Below are 16,614 nucleotides of genomic sequence, written 5' to 3' on the forward strand. Positions count from 1 at the left end.
ACAATTTGTTTCAATTACTACATAATGGCAGCATATTTTAAAATCAGTCTTACTATTTACTCCAAACAATTGAAGTTAATTTCAGAGGAATGAAGAGTGAACCTGAAGTGGCAGATCTTCTTATTTTAGTATTTTGACCTACTCAGGTCAAATATGCTACAGCAAAAATATTTGTTTGGCAATAGACATATAAACATTGTCAAATCAAATCAAGTACCTTCCTTTTCATTTTTCAAAACTGTCAATAAATAAAAATTCCGACAGCTTCTTCCCGATCCCTACAAAACAAAAGTTCAAGCAGCTACCATAATATGGCTTCTACCAGCACTTAGTTCTTAAATTGGCCTTTGGCCTTGGGAAAATGTCCCACACTGCCCAAGATGTATTGGCCCAATAAGCTATGCCTTTCCCCCCAAACCAATAAAAAGATGTTGTAGCAAAGTAGGAAAGAGACTGAACTATGAATCACATAGTCCCTGGTTTGAATAACAAGCATAATATTATGCATTTAAAAAATTGTGCTTAATCAAACATGCAGTATGTATCAGCTTGCATAACAGCATTACCCCAATATAATATATCAATTCTATTGCAACTTAATCAACTATTTACCCAAGATTTACATAGCAACCTTGCTACTGCAAATATTCTTTGATCTATAATTCCTATTAATCATCCTAAACTTAATATGGCTCTATACATTATTTTTCTACGAAGGCCAACCCCCACCACCCCCAGGAAAGCATGAGATAAGAAAGTAATATCTTTATTCCTGGATATGTTGTAACTACACAATGAAATCAGATACAACCAAAAGCTTATCCACACTGTCAAGATGAAAAGGTAACATGCCAATTTACAATCTTACCTTTAGACAGCTACCTTATTATCGCATTGAAACCCAAAATAAAATTTGCCTGAAGGAGCTTTCTCTTTCAATAATAAAAACAGCTACACCAAAACATTGGCTCTTTACAGGATGTCTTGTCAACAAAAACATATAATGTATCTCAAACTACTTCTGTGCTTTTCTAAGGGATAGAACAGGCTTCCTCAACCTTGGCCCTCCAGATGTTTTTGGCCAACAACTCCCATGATCCCTAGCTAGCAGGACCAGTGGTCAGGGATGATGGGAATTGTAGTCTCAAAACATCTGGAGGGCTGAGGTTGAGGAAGCCTGGGATAGAATGAAACAACAGCTTTCCTCTCATCACACAATAACATTATGTGGTCTATCAGATAAGACATTCATTCTAGAACAAGATTGGGGAAACCTGTGTCAATATCCCTATGTCATTTCACAATCTTCACTGTTACCCCTGCAACTCAAGCCTTCCTTATCTCAACTTCTACCATATGTAATTCAACCATCTTCATAATGGGTGAGGAGTAGCCAAGGCTCCACTGATGGAATCTGTCACCATACCTGTTATCTGTAAAGACCCATAAATTAATATGGCCAACGAAAAACTTTTAAATAAAGTGCTAGTAACACAACGAAAAACTTTTAAATAAAGTACTAGTAACACAATGCTCAAATATTTCCATGTACGAACCAGCACTTAATTAAAAGTTATGAGGAAGCAAAAGATAAGCTCATAGAAATTTGGATTTTTATAGCAATTTCCCATGACTGTGATTTAAATTGCTTTAAGGCAGGGGTAAGGAAGCTGTGCTTTAAATGCTCTGCAAAACAAAGCATGCATATGTAAGCAAGGTTTTAACCACTGGAACTCTAACTATTGCAGGCTAGGCAATAGTATGTAAAAGCTAAATGAATAAATCATTTGCCTCTTGCCCCTGTACTTGGATTCTAATGCAAATGATATTTTAACCACAAGAAAAGTATGTCCCTTCTATCTCTTTGAATCAGTGTCACCTTATTAAAAACAAAACAAAACAAAACCTTAAGCCATTGACTGTTATTTCACTTTATATACTTTTTAAATATAGGAAAGTTAAGATGACCTGGAACTTGAGAACAATTAAACTCTCTGTAATGCTTTTTTTGGCTTAATTTCTTTCAAAGCTGAAATGTCAGGGTCAAAGTGTTTTTTTGGTGTGTGTGTGTGTGTGTGTGTGTTTTTTTGCAAGTGTGTAAAATAATAAAGAGATGCATCTTTCCACAGAATAAACTGAGCAAGGTATTGATTTTCTTTCCACCTGTAGATTTGATGAATGTTCTGAAACAACTGTAGTAATTAATTTTGCATGGTGCTTTGCCAACTTCATTTCCCCCCTTTTCCTTTCAGGTTTCTAAACAAATAGGCAGCACAAGCTTACACATGTTTACTCAAGAGCAAATCCTATTGTACCCAATGGGACTTACTTCCAGGTAAAAGTCCACAGGTCTGCAGCATTAGTTACCATATTTTTCCATCTATAAGAAGAATCCATGTATAAGATGCCCCCTAATTTTTGACATTTTTTAAAGGGAGAAAAACTAGTCTTATACACGGGAAAATACGGTACATAAGAACAGTAAATGAAATGCAGTTTGTTATGTGAAACCCCATTAACAGGGTTGATTTTTCAGTTACATGTGTAGGCTTTAATAAAAGCTTATAGAAAGAGGCAAGTATAATAATTTGGAGTCCAATGCAGCTTTAAATATGAAAAAAAATCTGATTATCATATTCTAAACCAATTCATTTCCCAGAAAATACTTTTCAACTGAACTAAGGTATGCTTTAAATAAACTATCTGTATCATCCAATCATGCAGATACTTAGAAACACCTTTTAGATAACAGTATTAAACAGGGCAGAAAGTTGGCCCATAATACACATTTGTGCTTAACAACAGAACCTGGTGTTGGTTTGCACTTTGATTAAAACCCAAAAGAAAGTCTCTGTGATTAAGGAACAGAATGAATTTCACCTTTATTGTTAAAGAATAACATCACTATGCTGATCAAATGCAAAGAACAAATGAGTTAGTAGGACAATAGGATCAGCCCTGTTGAGAGTGGCATAGGTAAAGGACTATGGAGCAGAGAAAATAGGGAGGGGGGCTCTCCTTTCTCAGTCCTAAACTGAAGATACTCACACCATCACTGCTAATACAGTAGCAAGGGACATGGGTGGTCTGAACCACTGAGACTCTTGGGCTTGCCAGTGGTGGTGAGCTCCCGTCGCTTTGTCCCAGCTTTTGCCAGCCTAGCAGTTTGAAAGCACACCAGTGCAAGTAGATAAATAGGTACAGCTGCAGTGGAAAGGTAAACAGCGTTTCCGTGTGCTCTGGTTTCCATCACGGTGTCCCATTGCGCCAGAAGCAGTTCAGTCATGCCCCGGAAAGCAGATGAGCACCACACCCCATAGTAGCCTTTCAGTGGACTTAACAGGCCAGGAGTCCTTTACCTTATTACAGTAGCATGGAGCTGGCAGCAGAGTAACAGGAAAGTTTCTCTTCTCTCCTTTCCCCCCAGTCCTTCATCCAAATGCTAACTGGAAATAGCTGTTCTTTCACGTCTTTATCTGCCTAGTTATAAAGCCTTCTAGCTCAGTATGCTAACAGACAGAGCACAACCTCTCGCCTTATCCCAGAATGAAAAGATAATAAATAAAGGAAACAAGGTCCTTAAAAGAGAGGTAAGCGAAGCCACGTAATGGTTTATTACAAGGTGGCAGGATCTGGCTCATAGTAACAAATGATTCTACAGAATAGGGATAATCTTCATACTGCCTTTACAAATGCATAATTCTCTCAGTGGCATTTATCCATAAAAGCCAAATGAAACCTCCATGCTTAGCCAGTATATGTACCTCTGAAGACAAGATGCTGGGGACAAACAACAGAGATGACTATGGCCTTCATGGGCTGCTTGCGAACTTCCAGGGCTATCTGGCTGATCCTGGTCTCTACAGGCATTACTGGAGAAAGAATGCTAGATTTGTGGATGATCACTAGTTCAGCCACTCCTATGTGTTCTTGCTTTGCAAGAGAGCCTCTGTTGATTCATTAAAGACATTGTAAGTTTTGCAAGAAGCCAAACTGAGGTCCCATTAAGGTGTACTACACAGGAAAGCAATGGTGGTCAACCTGTGGCTGTTTGGATGATGTTGGACTTCATTCCCCATCAGCCCCAGTCAGCATGGCCATTGGTCAGGGATTATCAAAGCCACAGTCCAGCAACATCTGAAGGGCCACAGGTTTCTCATCCCTGAAGTTGTGAAAAACCATGCTTAAGACAGAAATCTTACATGTATTACCTGGCTATGAAAGTCCCATTGAACACAATGGGACTTACCAGACACTGATCTAGAGTTTGGGAGAGCCCTGGGTGGACAGCCCTTTGTGGGTGCCCCATGCCAATTTTCCCCCAACACACATTTCCAGTTGGGTCCCCCAGCTGTAGCCATATGAGCATCTTCCCATCCCATGTACAGTGGTACCTCTGGTTACGTACTTTATTCGTTCCAGAGGTCCATTCTTAACCTGAAATTGTTCTTAACCTGAAGCACCACTTTAGCTAATGGGGCCTCCCACTGCTGCCACCACACGATTTGTGTTCTCATCCTGAAGCAAAGTTCTTAACCAGAGGTACTATTTCAGGGTTAGTGGAGTCTGTAACTTGAAGCGTATGTAACCCGAGGTACTACTGTACTCACTCTTCTGTGAGCAATGGGGGAGGGGGGGCAAGCACATAAGCAGGAGGCTGGCAGCTGCACTACCAACAAGGAGGACTAGTGGAGGTGCATGCTGGGGTGGGGGCGAGCAAGGTGCCCACCCTGGCAGACCCTGCTGAGGAACATGGGCCACTACAAGTGCCCCTGTATTGTGCTTTCACTACACATTTTGAAATATGATGGCTGATTATCCTGATTTCCATTAAACTTTGTTTATGGTGCTTCTTCAGCTGCACAAAGCTCTTTGCAGGGCTTCTTCCGTGCTGTATAGTCTCACAACCCTGCTTAGCCACTACCATTCTATTTGCACAAACTGAGGCTGAAATATCTATTGCTCAAGGACAGCAAATGAGCATCTCCATGTCACTTCCTTCCTATTCTGTACTACTTCCCTGCTAGTTTCAGGACTTGGCCGTGTAACTTGTTTGCAATAGGCACTGTCTTGGAAGATGTGAACGAATACTAGGCTTATTGCATGTACATTATGTACTGCATGTACATAATGCATTTCTCCCTCAACATGAGGTTACACGTGAAAGTAAACACCGACAACCTTCTTCACTGCTGCTAAACTGCAAGGGGGGGGGGGTGTTATTTGGAACAGTGAGGAAAGGAGATACTTAGATTCCCGCCCCACCCGTTTACCGCAACGATGCACTTTATCTTGCACCTAAACGGTTTAGGAGGAGAAAGCAGCGCGTTAAGCATGAATGCCAACCTCCTCTTCATTGCAAACAGCCTTTTTGACAGCAAGAGGCTTCACAGCTGGAAATATATTTAAATAGAAGCTTTAAAAATATTTGCATACACACACAACCTGATACAGGAACATGGGACCGTCAGTGCCCACAGGTGCCAACTCCTAGGGGCCGAGTTCACTTCGCCCCCTCCTCCAATAAAATATTTGAAAGGGCTGCCCCCCCCCAAAAAAAGTTGATGAGCATTGCCATTCAAAAAGTGTGCGCGCACCGTGGCACGTGATTGATTATGCAGAGCAGGGCTCGCCTGCCCCCCACCCCACGCCCAATATTTTTTTTCAAGTTGGCACGCCTGCCTGTGGCAGCACGCAGAGAAAGGCCGGACTCCTGCGCTTTTGACGCTAGCCGTGCAGCATCGGTCCTCTTGCAAAGTTGAGAAAAGCGGCGCCTGCAGGAACCAACCCTTCCCGCCTTTCGGCACAACTTCTAAAAGCACAATCGCCCTCTCCTCATTCATTGCACAGAGGTGCTTAGAAATCCACACGTATTGCGGCAGGAGGGGGAAAGCTGGGATCTCTTGGCGCTGAGACAACCTTCCTGAGATAAAGGGCCAAAGGGCGCATCCAGATCAGAGGGCGCGTCCGCACCTCGGGGGAAGGGCTTTTGTTTTGTTTTTAGCCAGCGATTCCAGTCTTCAAAGATCTGCCGAGCGTCCCCGCTGCCTCGCGTGCCCTCGGGGCAGCAGGGCAGGTGTTTGGCTTGGGCGCCCCTCGCCCGGCCAAGGAAGCAGCTTCTCCTCAGCTGCTGAGCGAAAACACGCCGCCAGGCAGGCAGGGGCGGGGGGCTGGAAGCGCTAGTGGCGCCTTGGGGGGGGGCGCCTGTTGCTGAGGGAGCCGGCGCCTCGCTTTCGCCCCCCGCCCCCCTGCGCGGAGGGGCTGCCCCTCCGGCCTCCTTTCTCTCCGCCTGCTGCCCTGACACTCACCCGCGTCGTAGAAGGCGTCCAGCACGGCCGTCTCGCCGAAGTCCAGCTCGCCAAAGTTGACGGTGCTGAGCTGGGCTCCCTCGGCCTCGCAAGCCCGCGCCAGGCACTGCAGCGCGCCGGCCTCGGGGCTCCGCGCCCCCGAGCCGCCCTTGGGGCCGTCGTTGAGCACGTACACCGCCCGCAGCGAGCGCTGCCGAAGCACCGGCCCGTTGCCCTCCGGCACCACCTCGGAGCCCGGCGGCAGCGCCTCGGCACCGCCGGGCTGCTCCGACGAGTCCCCCACGCTCGCTCCGGCCGCAGGCGGCGGCTGGTGCTGTTGCTCCGCGGGCGCTGCAGCTGGGACAACGGTGCCGCCGCCCGCCGGGTTCTCCATGGGGCGAAAGCGGGTGGCTGCGCCCGGAGAAGTCGGCGAAGGGGGCCCCCGCCCTTAGGGCGCGAAGGAGGGAGGCAGGCTCATCCCGCCGGGCCAAAACAAACTTCGCCGCCGCCGCGCCGGAGGTGGGGGAAGAGAGATGAAAAGGCCGGCGACGCCTTTCTCCCGTCAGCGCGGCTCGCCTCGAGGGCAGCAAAGCTGCCCGGAAAGCTCTCCGCAGGGCTGCTGGCAGCGCCTGGCGCGCGGGCCGGTGCTCGCCCTGTCACTTGGCTCCTAAAGGTGCCGCTTGCCCGTCAGGAGGCGCTCTTGGGCGCGCCGCAGCCAATAGAACTGTCCCCACTAATACCGCCAGCGGCGGTGCCGCCGACCCGCGCCCCCGGGGGAAAGCCCAGCTTGTGTCCGTCGGCGCTCTTGAGCGGCATTTATAGGAGCGCGGCAAATCTCCGAGGTGCCTAAAGGGGGCGTGGCTGCTCCTGGGCGGAGCCATCAAGGTCCCGCCTTATTTTTCTTAGGCGGTCTGGCCAGGGGGTCTCTGTGGGGCGCTCCTAGGACTGGACGCTCCTACAGGCCTTGAAGTCATTTTAATTGTCATGCTGAAGTTTTGGCTGCTTGGTTTGGTTTTTTTAAAAAAATTGATACATGTTTTAAGGGGGAAAGGCAATGTCTGGTTTTCTTAGACTGCTGGGATTACCCAACACAGTGATTTCCTAACACAGGAAAATTGCAGTTGGCTTCTGTTACATGCAGAAACTGCAGGAGGACATAAGGGGAGCTTGATAAAGGTAAAGGTACCCCTGACCATACCGGGACACGGGTGGTGCTGTGGGTTAAACCATAGAGCCTAGGACTTGCCAATCAGAAGGTCGGCGGTTCGAATCCCCACGACGGGGTGAGCTCCCGTTGTTCGCTCCCAGCTCCTGCCCACCTAGCAGTTTGAAAGCATGTCAAAGTGCAAGTAGATAAATAGGTACCGCTGTGGTGGGAAGGTAAACAGCGTTTCCGTGCGCTGCTCTGGTTCACCAGAAATGGCTTAGTCATGCTGGCCACATGACCCGGAAGCTGTACGCCAACTCCCTCGGCCAATAAAGCGTGATGAGCGCCGCAACCCCAGAGTCGGTCCCTTTACCCCTTTACCCTTGACCATTAGGTCCAGTTGTGGACGACTCTGGGGTTGTGGCGCTCATCTTACTCTATAGGCTGAGAGAGCCAGCATTTGTCCGCAGCTTCCGGGTCATGTGGCCAGCAATGACTAAGCTGCTCTGGCCAACCAGAGCAGCGCATGGAAATGCCGTTTACCTTTCCACCAGAGCGGTACCTATTTATCTACTTGCACTTTGTGCTTTCGAACTGCTAGGTGGGCAGAAGCTGGGACTGAACAATAGGAGCTCACCCCGTCGCGGGGATTCAAACCGCCGACCTTCTGATCGGCAAGCCCTAGGCTCTGTGGTTTAGACTACAGCGCCACCTGCATCCCCTGGAGCCTAATGGATGAGGTGAATTTGCCCATCTGGTCTGGCATTGTGCTCTTACAGGGGCTGACCAGATGCCCGTGGGAAAGGACAGGAGCACAACAGCACTCTGCCTACCCACAATTGGCATTCAGAAATATTACTGCCTCCCAATTGTGGAGACATGGCCTTATGAATATGTGTATCAGAACTTCTCAGTGGCCCACCTTGCAAGGCTGTTTCCAGTGGCCCAGAAAATCCAGAACTATACTAGAGAAGCATAAGCAGGGCTGTGAGAATAAGAGGGAAATCCTAAATACTGGTATGTCTACTCAGGAGTAAATCTCATTATGTTCTTAGGTGCTTACTCCCTGGTAAGTTCACATAGAATCACAGCCTATATATATATATATCTCAAGTTGGAGACCTCTTCCAGCCCATCCTCTTCCCACTGTAAGACTATAACAAGTTATGGAAATGTCCTTTTTTTTTTGGTTCAGTATGTAAAATTAGTGCTTTTACACATGGGTATTCTTTTTTTAAAAAATGCATCTTTAAAAAGTATATTACTCTTAAATAGAAAAATAATAACAGAAGTCTTTTTTTACCACCATAATGGCATGTTTCAAGAATATTGCCTTTTTGCTAGTTTTACCAGCCCCTAGTCTTAGACATGAATGACAGTAGGGAAAGAAACGATAAGAAAAAAGACATTTTTACCCCAAGCTGAGAATGCCTCATTTGTTTTCTGCGCCCCTTCCAAAACTCTTCTGCGCACTCAGACTGGCCCGGTTTGCATGTTCTGGTAATCCAAACTATTGCTTACAAGGACTGAGCAAACATGTGGGGTCTTGGAGAAGATTTTGCAGCCACTCTGTTGATCCCTAGTCTTTCTTACTGCTACACCACACTGAGGTATACCAAGGTTTGGCTTAGCACATTCTCTGGATTCAGGCACATAAGCTCTCTCCTCACTAACCGCAAGCTGTAGCCAAGTCATTAATGGCACATTCTCTGGATTCAGGCACATAAGCTCTCTCCTCACTAACCGCAAGCTGTAGCCAAGTCATTAATGGGAGCTGGATATAAGATATAAGAATCCAGCCTTAAAAAGTAATTTCTGATTTGCAAAAATATAGAGTACATACAAATACTATTTTTAACTGACCCTCTCAGTGTGTGTTGGATTAACTTAACCTGTACTCAGTCAACACAGTGTGGTGTAATGGTTAGAATGTTGGATTATCACCTGGGAGACTAGGGTTTGAATCCCTGCCCAGCCATGAAGCTTGAGCCAGTCACCAGATTTCAGCGTAACCTACCTCACAGGGGTGTTGTGAGGATAAAATGGGGAGAAGAACCATGTGTACCACCATGATCTGCTTGGGAGAAAAGGCGGTATATAAATGTAATTAATAATAATAATATTCGTTTGCTCCAGGTAAACTAGACTTTAAAAGCAACAATGTCTTTATGATGCATTGATATTTTCTCAAAACAAAAGTGAAAAATTAAAAGTCAAGTGTCCTTGCAAAACTTCACAAATTTTAAAATCAGAATTTGAAGTGGGACTATTTAACAAACTCTAAATGAACACCATGGGATTGCTGGGGAGGGGGTTGGCACTTTGGAAACTAGCTTGGTAAAGATGTAGAAAAACACCTGATTTCAGCTTAACATATTGTAAGAAATGTATTTTTAAATAATCGGCTAACTTCTTGTATGCTGTAAAACGTGAATGTCCAAGTGATACAAAAGTATCTTTAAGAAATTCTAATTGTGTTCACATGTGGTTCAGTTGTTAAGTATAATTTTTTGCTTGACTAACACGTTAGGTAATTGACAATTATATACCAAAAAAGATATCCTCCTCTTGCACCTATGAAAATCCACTGCAATTTTAATGCGCTTTATGTTTTCTTTCTCCTGTTCCTAGTTAACTGTAAACAGCATATTTTGTTTAACGAGAAAACAGAAATGGTGGTGTAATCATGTCCCTACGCAGAAAAAAAGTAAAAGGGAAATTAGCTGCACAGGTAAAATAATTGTTACCCTCATAACTAGGCAGGTGCTTTCATTTTGCATCTCACAAATAAGGACATCATTGTACAGAAAAATTACTTGTATACAAACTATTTTCCTGTCCCACCACACAATTCTGACCAAATCTATATTTATTTCTAATAAAACACATCTACAAACATTAAATAGTACAGGTAGCTTAAAAAAGTAACCCCATTTCAGAATTATAGCTTTCTCCCAGAAGGCAGATTTCTGTGCATATACAACAGGGTGTATATACATTTAACAGGGGGGCTATGCATGGGGACTCTGTCTAGCCAAACAACTGAACATAGCGAGCAGACTCAGGTAAGCGCAACCCTGCATAATCAATCACAAGACCCAGCGCGCACACACCATTCATGAGCAGCAATGCCCATCAATTTTGGGGGCCCCAGCTCACTGAAATATTTTATGGAGGGGTGCCAAGGGATCTGAACCCCTAAGAGTTGGCTCCTATGGTTGGAAATCACAGCAAATCACAACTCCCATGCTCCCTGGAAGGAAATTGCACTCCCAGACATGCTCAGATACATCACTTCTGTGGAAAGGGACCGGTAAAGTATCGTCTATCTAGTGTTTCTCACTGCCGGTTATACGCACACTTTTCAAAAGTAAGGGTTATTTCTTTTTTTGCATGGAAAGGAGGAAAATACATTGGCAGGGAAATGGGCTAGTTGTGGAGGTGATTCTAAACAACACTTTGAGTCAGATCTGCATTTGAAGGGGATGGGGCCTTTGATGGATTCAAAGTATTTAAGGTCCATTAAAGCTCCGCAATTGCAGATTCACCCTTATCACCCGGCTCCAATGCAAATGGGAAAATGTGGCCGCTTCTCCATGCTCCTTGTCTGACATTCTAACCATTATGCTGACACTATATCATTGGGGTGGCGTGGGGTATGATTCTGCTATTTCAATAACATAAACCCAAATCTCCTTTTTGTTTTTGGAAACAGTGGCCTGGCTCTTTGGTCCCTGGTTATTAATAGCTATTATCTCATATGATAAATGTTTATCTAGATAAGGATGGCATGCTTGGAACTCAAAGGGGAACCAAGTTATCAGAAAGTGCAGCAGCGGCTAGCACAAAATGCCAACAAAGGAACCCAACAGCCTGAAGGATACAGCAGACTTAAATAGAAAATACATCCTTGTATTTTCTCACATTGTATTTCAGTGGTGACTTTCTGAATAAATAAACTGCTCATTTTTATTTTGGAGTTCCCAGGTAACAAAAAAAAGCCTTTAAAATAAAATACCGTGATCCTGATCCAACAAGGGATATCCACACATGGAAGCAACCTTTTGAATGGGGAGCCAATGCAGACATTCACACTGCAGTGCCAACCTGGGTTCATCTGAACAACCCTGAGGTGTCTTCAAATTGATGCACATCTAATGCACATCGAGGACCTACTAGCTGCTGCAAATGCACTGCCATAACAGTTTCTCTACCATGCAGGCAGAGGGCATTATCTCCTGAACTCACCACTGAAATCCTTTCTAAAGAGCAGGCAGGCTAAGCACCACAGCACTGGGGTCAGAGATAAACCCCTCTGCCTGCTCTTTAAGAGTAAAAGGCAGCATCGTGCACACACAAAACACTGCAGCGCTGGGGTGGGTGAAAATGCTCTCTTTGCACTTGATCATTAACGTGGCACAGTTAGTTCTGGGGCGAGTATAAGGCAACATTTCTACCCCTCTCAATCCCAGCACTAATAGTGGAGGTGGGTGCAAACCCTGTCCAGATTTCTGAGCAGAGTAAAAGAAAGCATTTCCAGGCCTCCACACTGGAGTGGACATGACTTGGAAGTGCTGGCTGCATGGGCGTTTATTTGTGAAAGTTGTGAATGTATGTGTGACTAGGACTGTGTTTGGAGGTGTGAAAGTGAGAGGGAGGAGGCAGCGGCAGCTATGTTGCCTGGGTTCCTGGGGTGTGTGCTATTTGTTGCATGGCTGTGGCAAGTGTGTGAACTGCATTGGGTTGTATGTGTAGTGTGTGCATGAACAATGCACACACACCGGCTATTGCCCACCACAGGCGTGTGGCCCTCGGAGGGTGACTGATCATCAATGTGGCCCTTGGCCCAAAAAGAATTAGCCATCCTTGCTGAGGAGGAAGCTGCTTTGTAAACAGTGAGACTTATAAGTAGACATGTGTAGGAATGCAAGGTTTATTTTGTTAGTTTGTACAGGCTTCCCCAAATTTTCCTTCAAAGTTAACATGTCCAATTCCCTCCTCCCAGACTTTGAATATTTAGGAACCGCAGAAGAAACTTTGCTCCCTGCCACTTCATATTTTTTTCAACTCAATTTTGAAGTTCCTTGTAAGGGAATAAATGGTATGTGACTGTGTTGCCTGACCAACAGCTATGTTCTCGTTCTGAAAATAATTAACAGGTTAAGCAGAAGTGGATCACCAATTAAATCAACTTTACTGCTCAGTATATTATCCCTTATGCATTGCATTTGGCCTGTACATCCAGAAACATAGGCTTGCACATAGAATTTAAAAAGGTAGCTATTACTAAAAATATAGAGAGGTGAATGTTTATATTATTATTAAAGAAGCGTTTCAGTAGATGCACTGGCATAATGTACTAGTATAAGACTCTTCTAAGTACATAGATCAGGGTGTCCTGCTTTCAGCATGGCTCAGAAATAAGTTTACAAATTGCTGCTTTCATATAGCCTTGCAGTTCCAGTTTAGGAATTAGACTAGGGAAAAAATACTTTAAAAAGCCCGAAAGAGTTAACCACCTGTGGCTGCCAATTCTTCCACCCTACACATTTGTCTTAGGAAGGGGGAAAACAGACTTGGAAATTATTTTTAACCTCATACATGTAGTTCCACTTTCACATACTGGGTTGCCACATAACTCATCAGAGCATAATAGTAATTACATCTGTTCCAAACAGCTATAGCAAAGGTGGGCGAACCCATTTCAGCTTGAACCTCATGGCGAACTTTCTGGGAGTTACGTGCCGTGGTATCTCGGGTTACAAACGCTTCGGGTTACAAACGCTTCAGGTTACAGACTCCGCTAACCCGGAAGTTGTACCTCGGGTTAGGAACTTTACTTTAGGATGAGAACAGAAATTGCGCGGCGGCAGCGGGAAGCCCCATTAGCTAAAGTAGTACCTCAGGTTAAGAACAGTTTCAGGTTAAGAACGGACCTCCAGAACGAATTAAGTTCTTAACCAGAAGTACCACTGTACTGGTTTGGTTTTGTGCAGGAGGGTTGAGTTACTGTCTCAGTTATTGCGTTTAGTTGCTAATGATGGTTTAGGCGTATGGAATTATTTTATTTGTAACATTTTTAGGCTTAAGAGAATATTTTGCTTTTCTGTTAGTTATGCTGCTTTAAATGTGGATCTTTCCTGCATTTGATTTTCATTTGATCTATTTTTTTATGTAAAAATGTATAGAAAATATTTTTTAAGATGTTATTTTACTGATGATTGATTTTAGTAGTTTTATAAGTTGTTTTGCATATGCAAAGGCAAACGCTATATCATGAGACATTCTGTTTAGAGGGTGTTAGATTTTAAATTTAATAAAGATTTTATAAAAAGGAAATATTTAAAAGAAAATATCAACATTATAATATAAATTAATTTGAATGTGAGTATGGTCATTTCATGTTTTATGTTTATCTTCTGTTCTTCATAATTTTGAAACTAATACTATTAAGTGTGGCATCATAGAGTTCTGTTCATACATATAGAACGATCAATAGGATATACTTTCCTTAAGTTTTTATAATTTAGTATTCCTTTGTTCTTTACAACCACCCTGGGGGGGAGAAAACTGAAAGTGTGTGGTCATATATTAGATAAAATGGTAACACTTGACTAGAACATAATGCATGGCTACATTTTTCTTTGAACTTTCCCACTTTGTGGGTTGCTTTGCAATTTCAGTTTCCCTTGATGATTTCCTGTCTAAACAGGAAGGTCTTAAGATTCATACTGTGTAGGAAGTGCAATTTAGAAGACCCACTTTAAAAACATTTGTGTTGGCCAATGATAAGGATTTCTTAACCCATGGGATTAAATTCCATGTCATTGTCTACAAGATGGTGGATTCGATCAAAGAGTTGCCCCTGGTTATTTTCTTGCTGTCTCTAGGAAAACATGAATACCAAACAGGTACTTGCTGTTCTTTAAGCAACACCCAATGGGATTGATTCTCCAAATGTCACTTAAACATTGATATTCAGAGCTGAAGTTGTGTTCTTTTTCTACTTGACTTTGCCACAATACTGCTGCTGCAGAAGTGAAAAGTAGTGGGTATCAGTAGTGCAGTTCTCACAATGCTCGTATGTCACATTTATGGACAAGAGAGGGGAGAGGAGTCCTAAACATTACACAATCTTCTTCCTCTATATAATAATAATAATTTATTATTTATACCCCACCCATCTGGTTGAGTTTCCCCAGCCACTTTGGGCAGCTCCCAATCGAGTATTAAAAACAATACAGCATTAAATATTAAAAACTTTCCTAAACAGGGCTGCCTTCAGATGTCTTTTAAAGGTAAGATAGCTGCTTATTTCCTTGACATCTGATGGGAGGGTGTTCCACAGGGCTGGTGCCACTACCGAGAAGGCCCTCTGTCTGGCTCCCTGTAACCTCACTTCTCGCACAGCAGACCTCTATAGCACAAAGGAACACTGCAGCACTGAAGTTAGCAAACTCAGCTCTGACCGAGTGTGTGGAGACATGCACACAAATACGTTATAATTTCCTTGAAGGGACACTCCATTAGTGGCAGATAAATTTTACATGCCATTCAGAATAACAACTACCTTAACAGTGACTGGTCTAATTCCATTCTATAAATACTTAAGAGAGCACACCAGATTCTGTGCCTGCCTCCTTATACCAGATGAAAAAGGGATTAGGAGCAGAACTAGATGTTATGGGGGAAATACGGAGTAGCCAGCTCTGTATCTCTGCAATAACAATAATGTCGAGGAAGTTAGAATCAGCAGGTGAGAAAGTGCTTAATGCTTTGTCTGGCCACTACGTCATTCAAATGCCTTCTTCTAGGTTGTTTTTAAATTGGTGCCCCCCTCCCAAAGCCAAATGAAAGTCATAATTGAAACTGACTGAGGAAGCAAAGGAAGTTGGGTTTCCTATGAAATACTCTTCTGGTCAGAGTGGAAAACATAGGGAGGGTTAGCTTATCTTCTGGGAGGGAGTCAGAACCACTCCTTTGCCAATTGAGAATAGCCTGGAGGCATTTGCAAAACAGAACCAGGTGGGAGAAAGCAGAAACAGCCATTTCTTCTGTGGATCATCTCTTGAAGATTCCTGCCTTAACATTCCCATCATGTGGAACGTTTGCTAATATGACACCTAGATCAATCCACCACTAAATGAGCTTATTCCGTTGAGACCAAAGGTCACTCTGCAAATCCTCTGTTCACTCTTTATTACTTCTCATATTTCTAGGGCCGAGCCTTATTACACAAACTAGATCATGCACTGAGCTCCAATTCAAAATCATGTAAGAATCACACACACCAGTCTCAGGCGTGGTTCTCCTGCAAGGGCCAAGAAGTACTAAAGACCGGTGGCATTTTTGTAAGATGTGCTTATTTACAAATATACAAAGCTGTGCACTGTAGGCAGCAAGCCAGACAATGTCCCATCTTTAAAGGATCATGGGTTCATCAAAGGCTTAAGCAATTGCCTATCTTTGCAGCTTACCCCAATGCTGCTTCTTGCTAGCTAGATGCAACAGCCTGCTTCTCTTGTTGCTCAAAATCAAACTGCCAGGCAATTTCTTTCATGTTATGCGCATGCACACACACAAACACATCCTGCTAGTTAAGCCCAAACACTGGCTGGTAGGTGTGACCTGCACATACCACTCGAGAGTCCCCACCAGCTTTCAAAAACCCATTAGGAAAAGAGACATAAAAGTCTAGAGGAGAGATCATTTTGTCTACTTCACAACACAATGAATCACCTCATACTATTGGCACACTGTAGTGTACTGCAAGATGCACTTTGCCACTGCAATGGCTTTTCAGACCTTCTTTGGAAACTTACCTTTCCTGTTCCATCCACTGCACTTGGAGATCTGCAGAGCCATTTCCCCTTTGCTGCAAGCTGACCTGACTTTCATTATCAGTAGCTGAGCAACCTTTTAACAGGTGCTGGTACTTAACTTTTTTGCCATCTGCCTGGGATCAGCTGAGAATGAGAAAGGACACACAATTACAACTACTAACTGAGGAGCTGGAGCTACACTAGATAATGCAAAAACCACAGAGAACCAATGTTTACTCTTCCTCCAGCCAAATGAATCAGTCTCTCAAAAACAAAATTAACTGAAAGAAGGAAAAGACTGATTCTTTTCTAAATATGTATTTCTAACTTGAGGGGAAATGGGATAAATTTTTGTAGC

At 43.8% G+C, this 16,614-nt stretch overlaps 1 protein-coding gene across 2 annotated transcripts in view; it reads right to left on the minus strand.

Annotated features, from left to right (window-relative positions):
- The window catches only part of MAP3K15 (mitogen-activated protein kinase kinase kinase 15), a 67,379-nt gene extending 60,293 nt beyond the window's left edge, over positions 1-7,086 (minus strand). For both annotated transcript variants that reach the window (XM_081199403.1, XM_081199402.1), the window contains exon 1: positions 6,309-7,086. In XM_081199403.1, coding sequence (XP_081055529.1) covers positions 6,309-6,681 — 373 coding nt within the window. In that variant the 5' untranslated portion in view covers positions 6,682-7,086. The remainder of the gene's footprint in view (positions 1-6,308) is intronic.
- Between the last annotated feature and the right edge of the window lie 9,528 nt (positions 7,087-16,614).

This window comes from Podarcis bocagei (genome assembly GCF_964188305.1).
Source record: "Podarcis bocagei genome assembly, chromosome: 6".
Taxonomy (NCBI): Eukaryota; Metazoa; Chordata; class Lepidosauria; order Squamata; family Lacertidae; genus Podarcis; species Podarcis bocagei.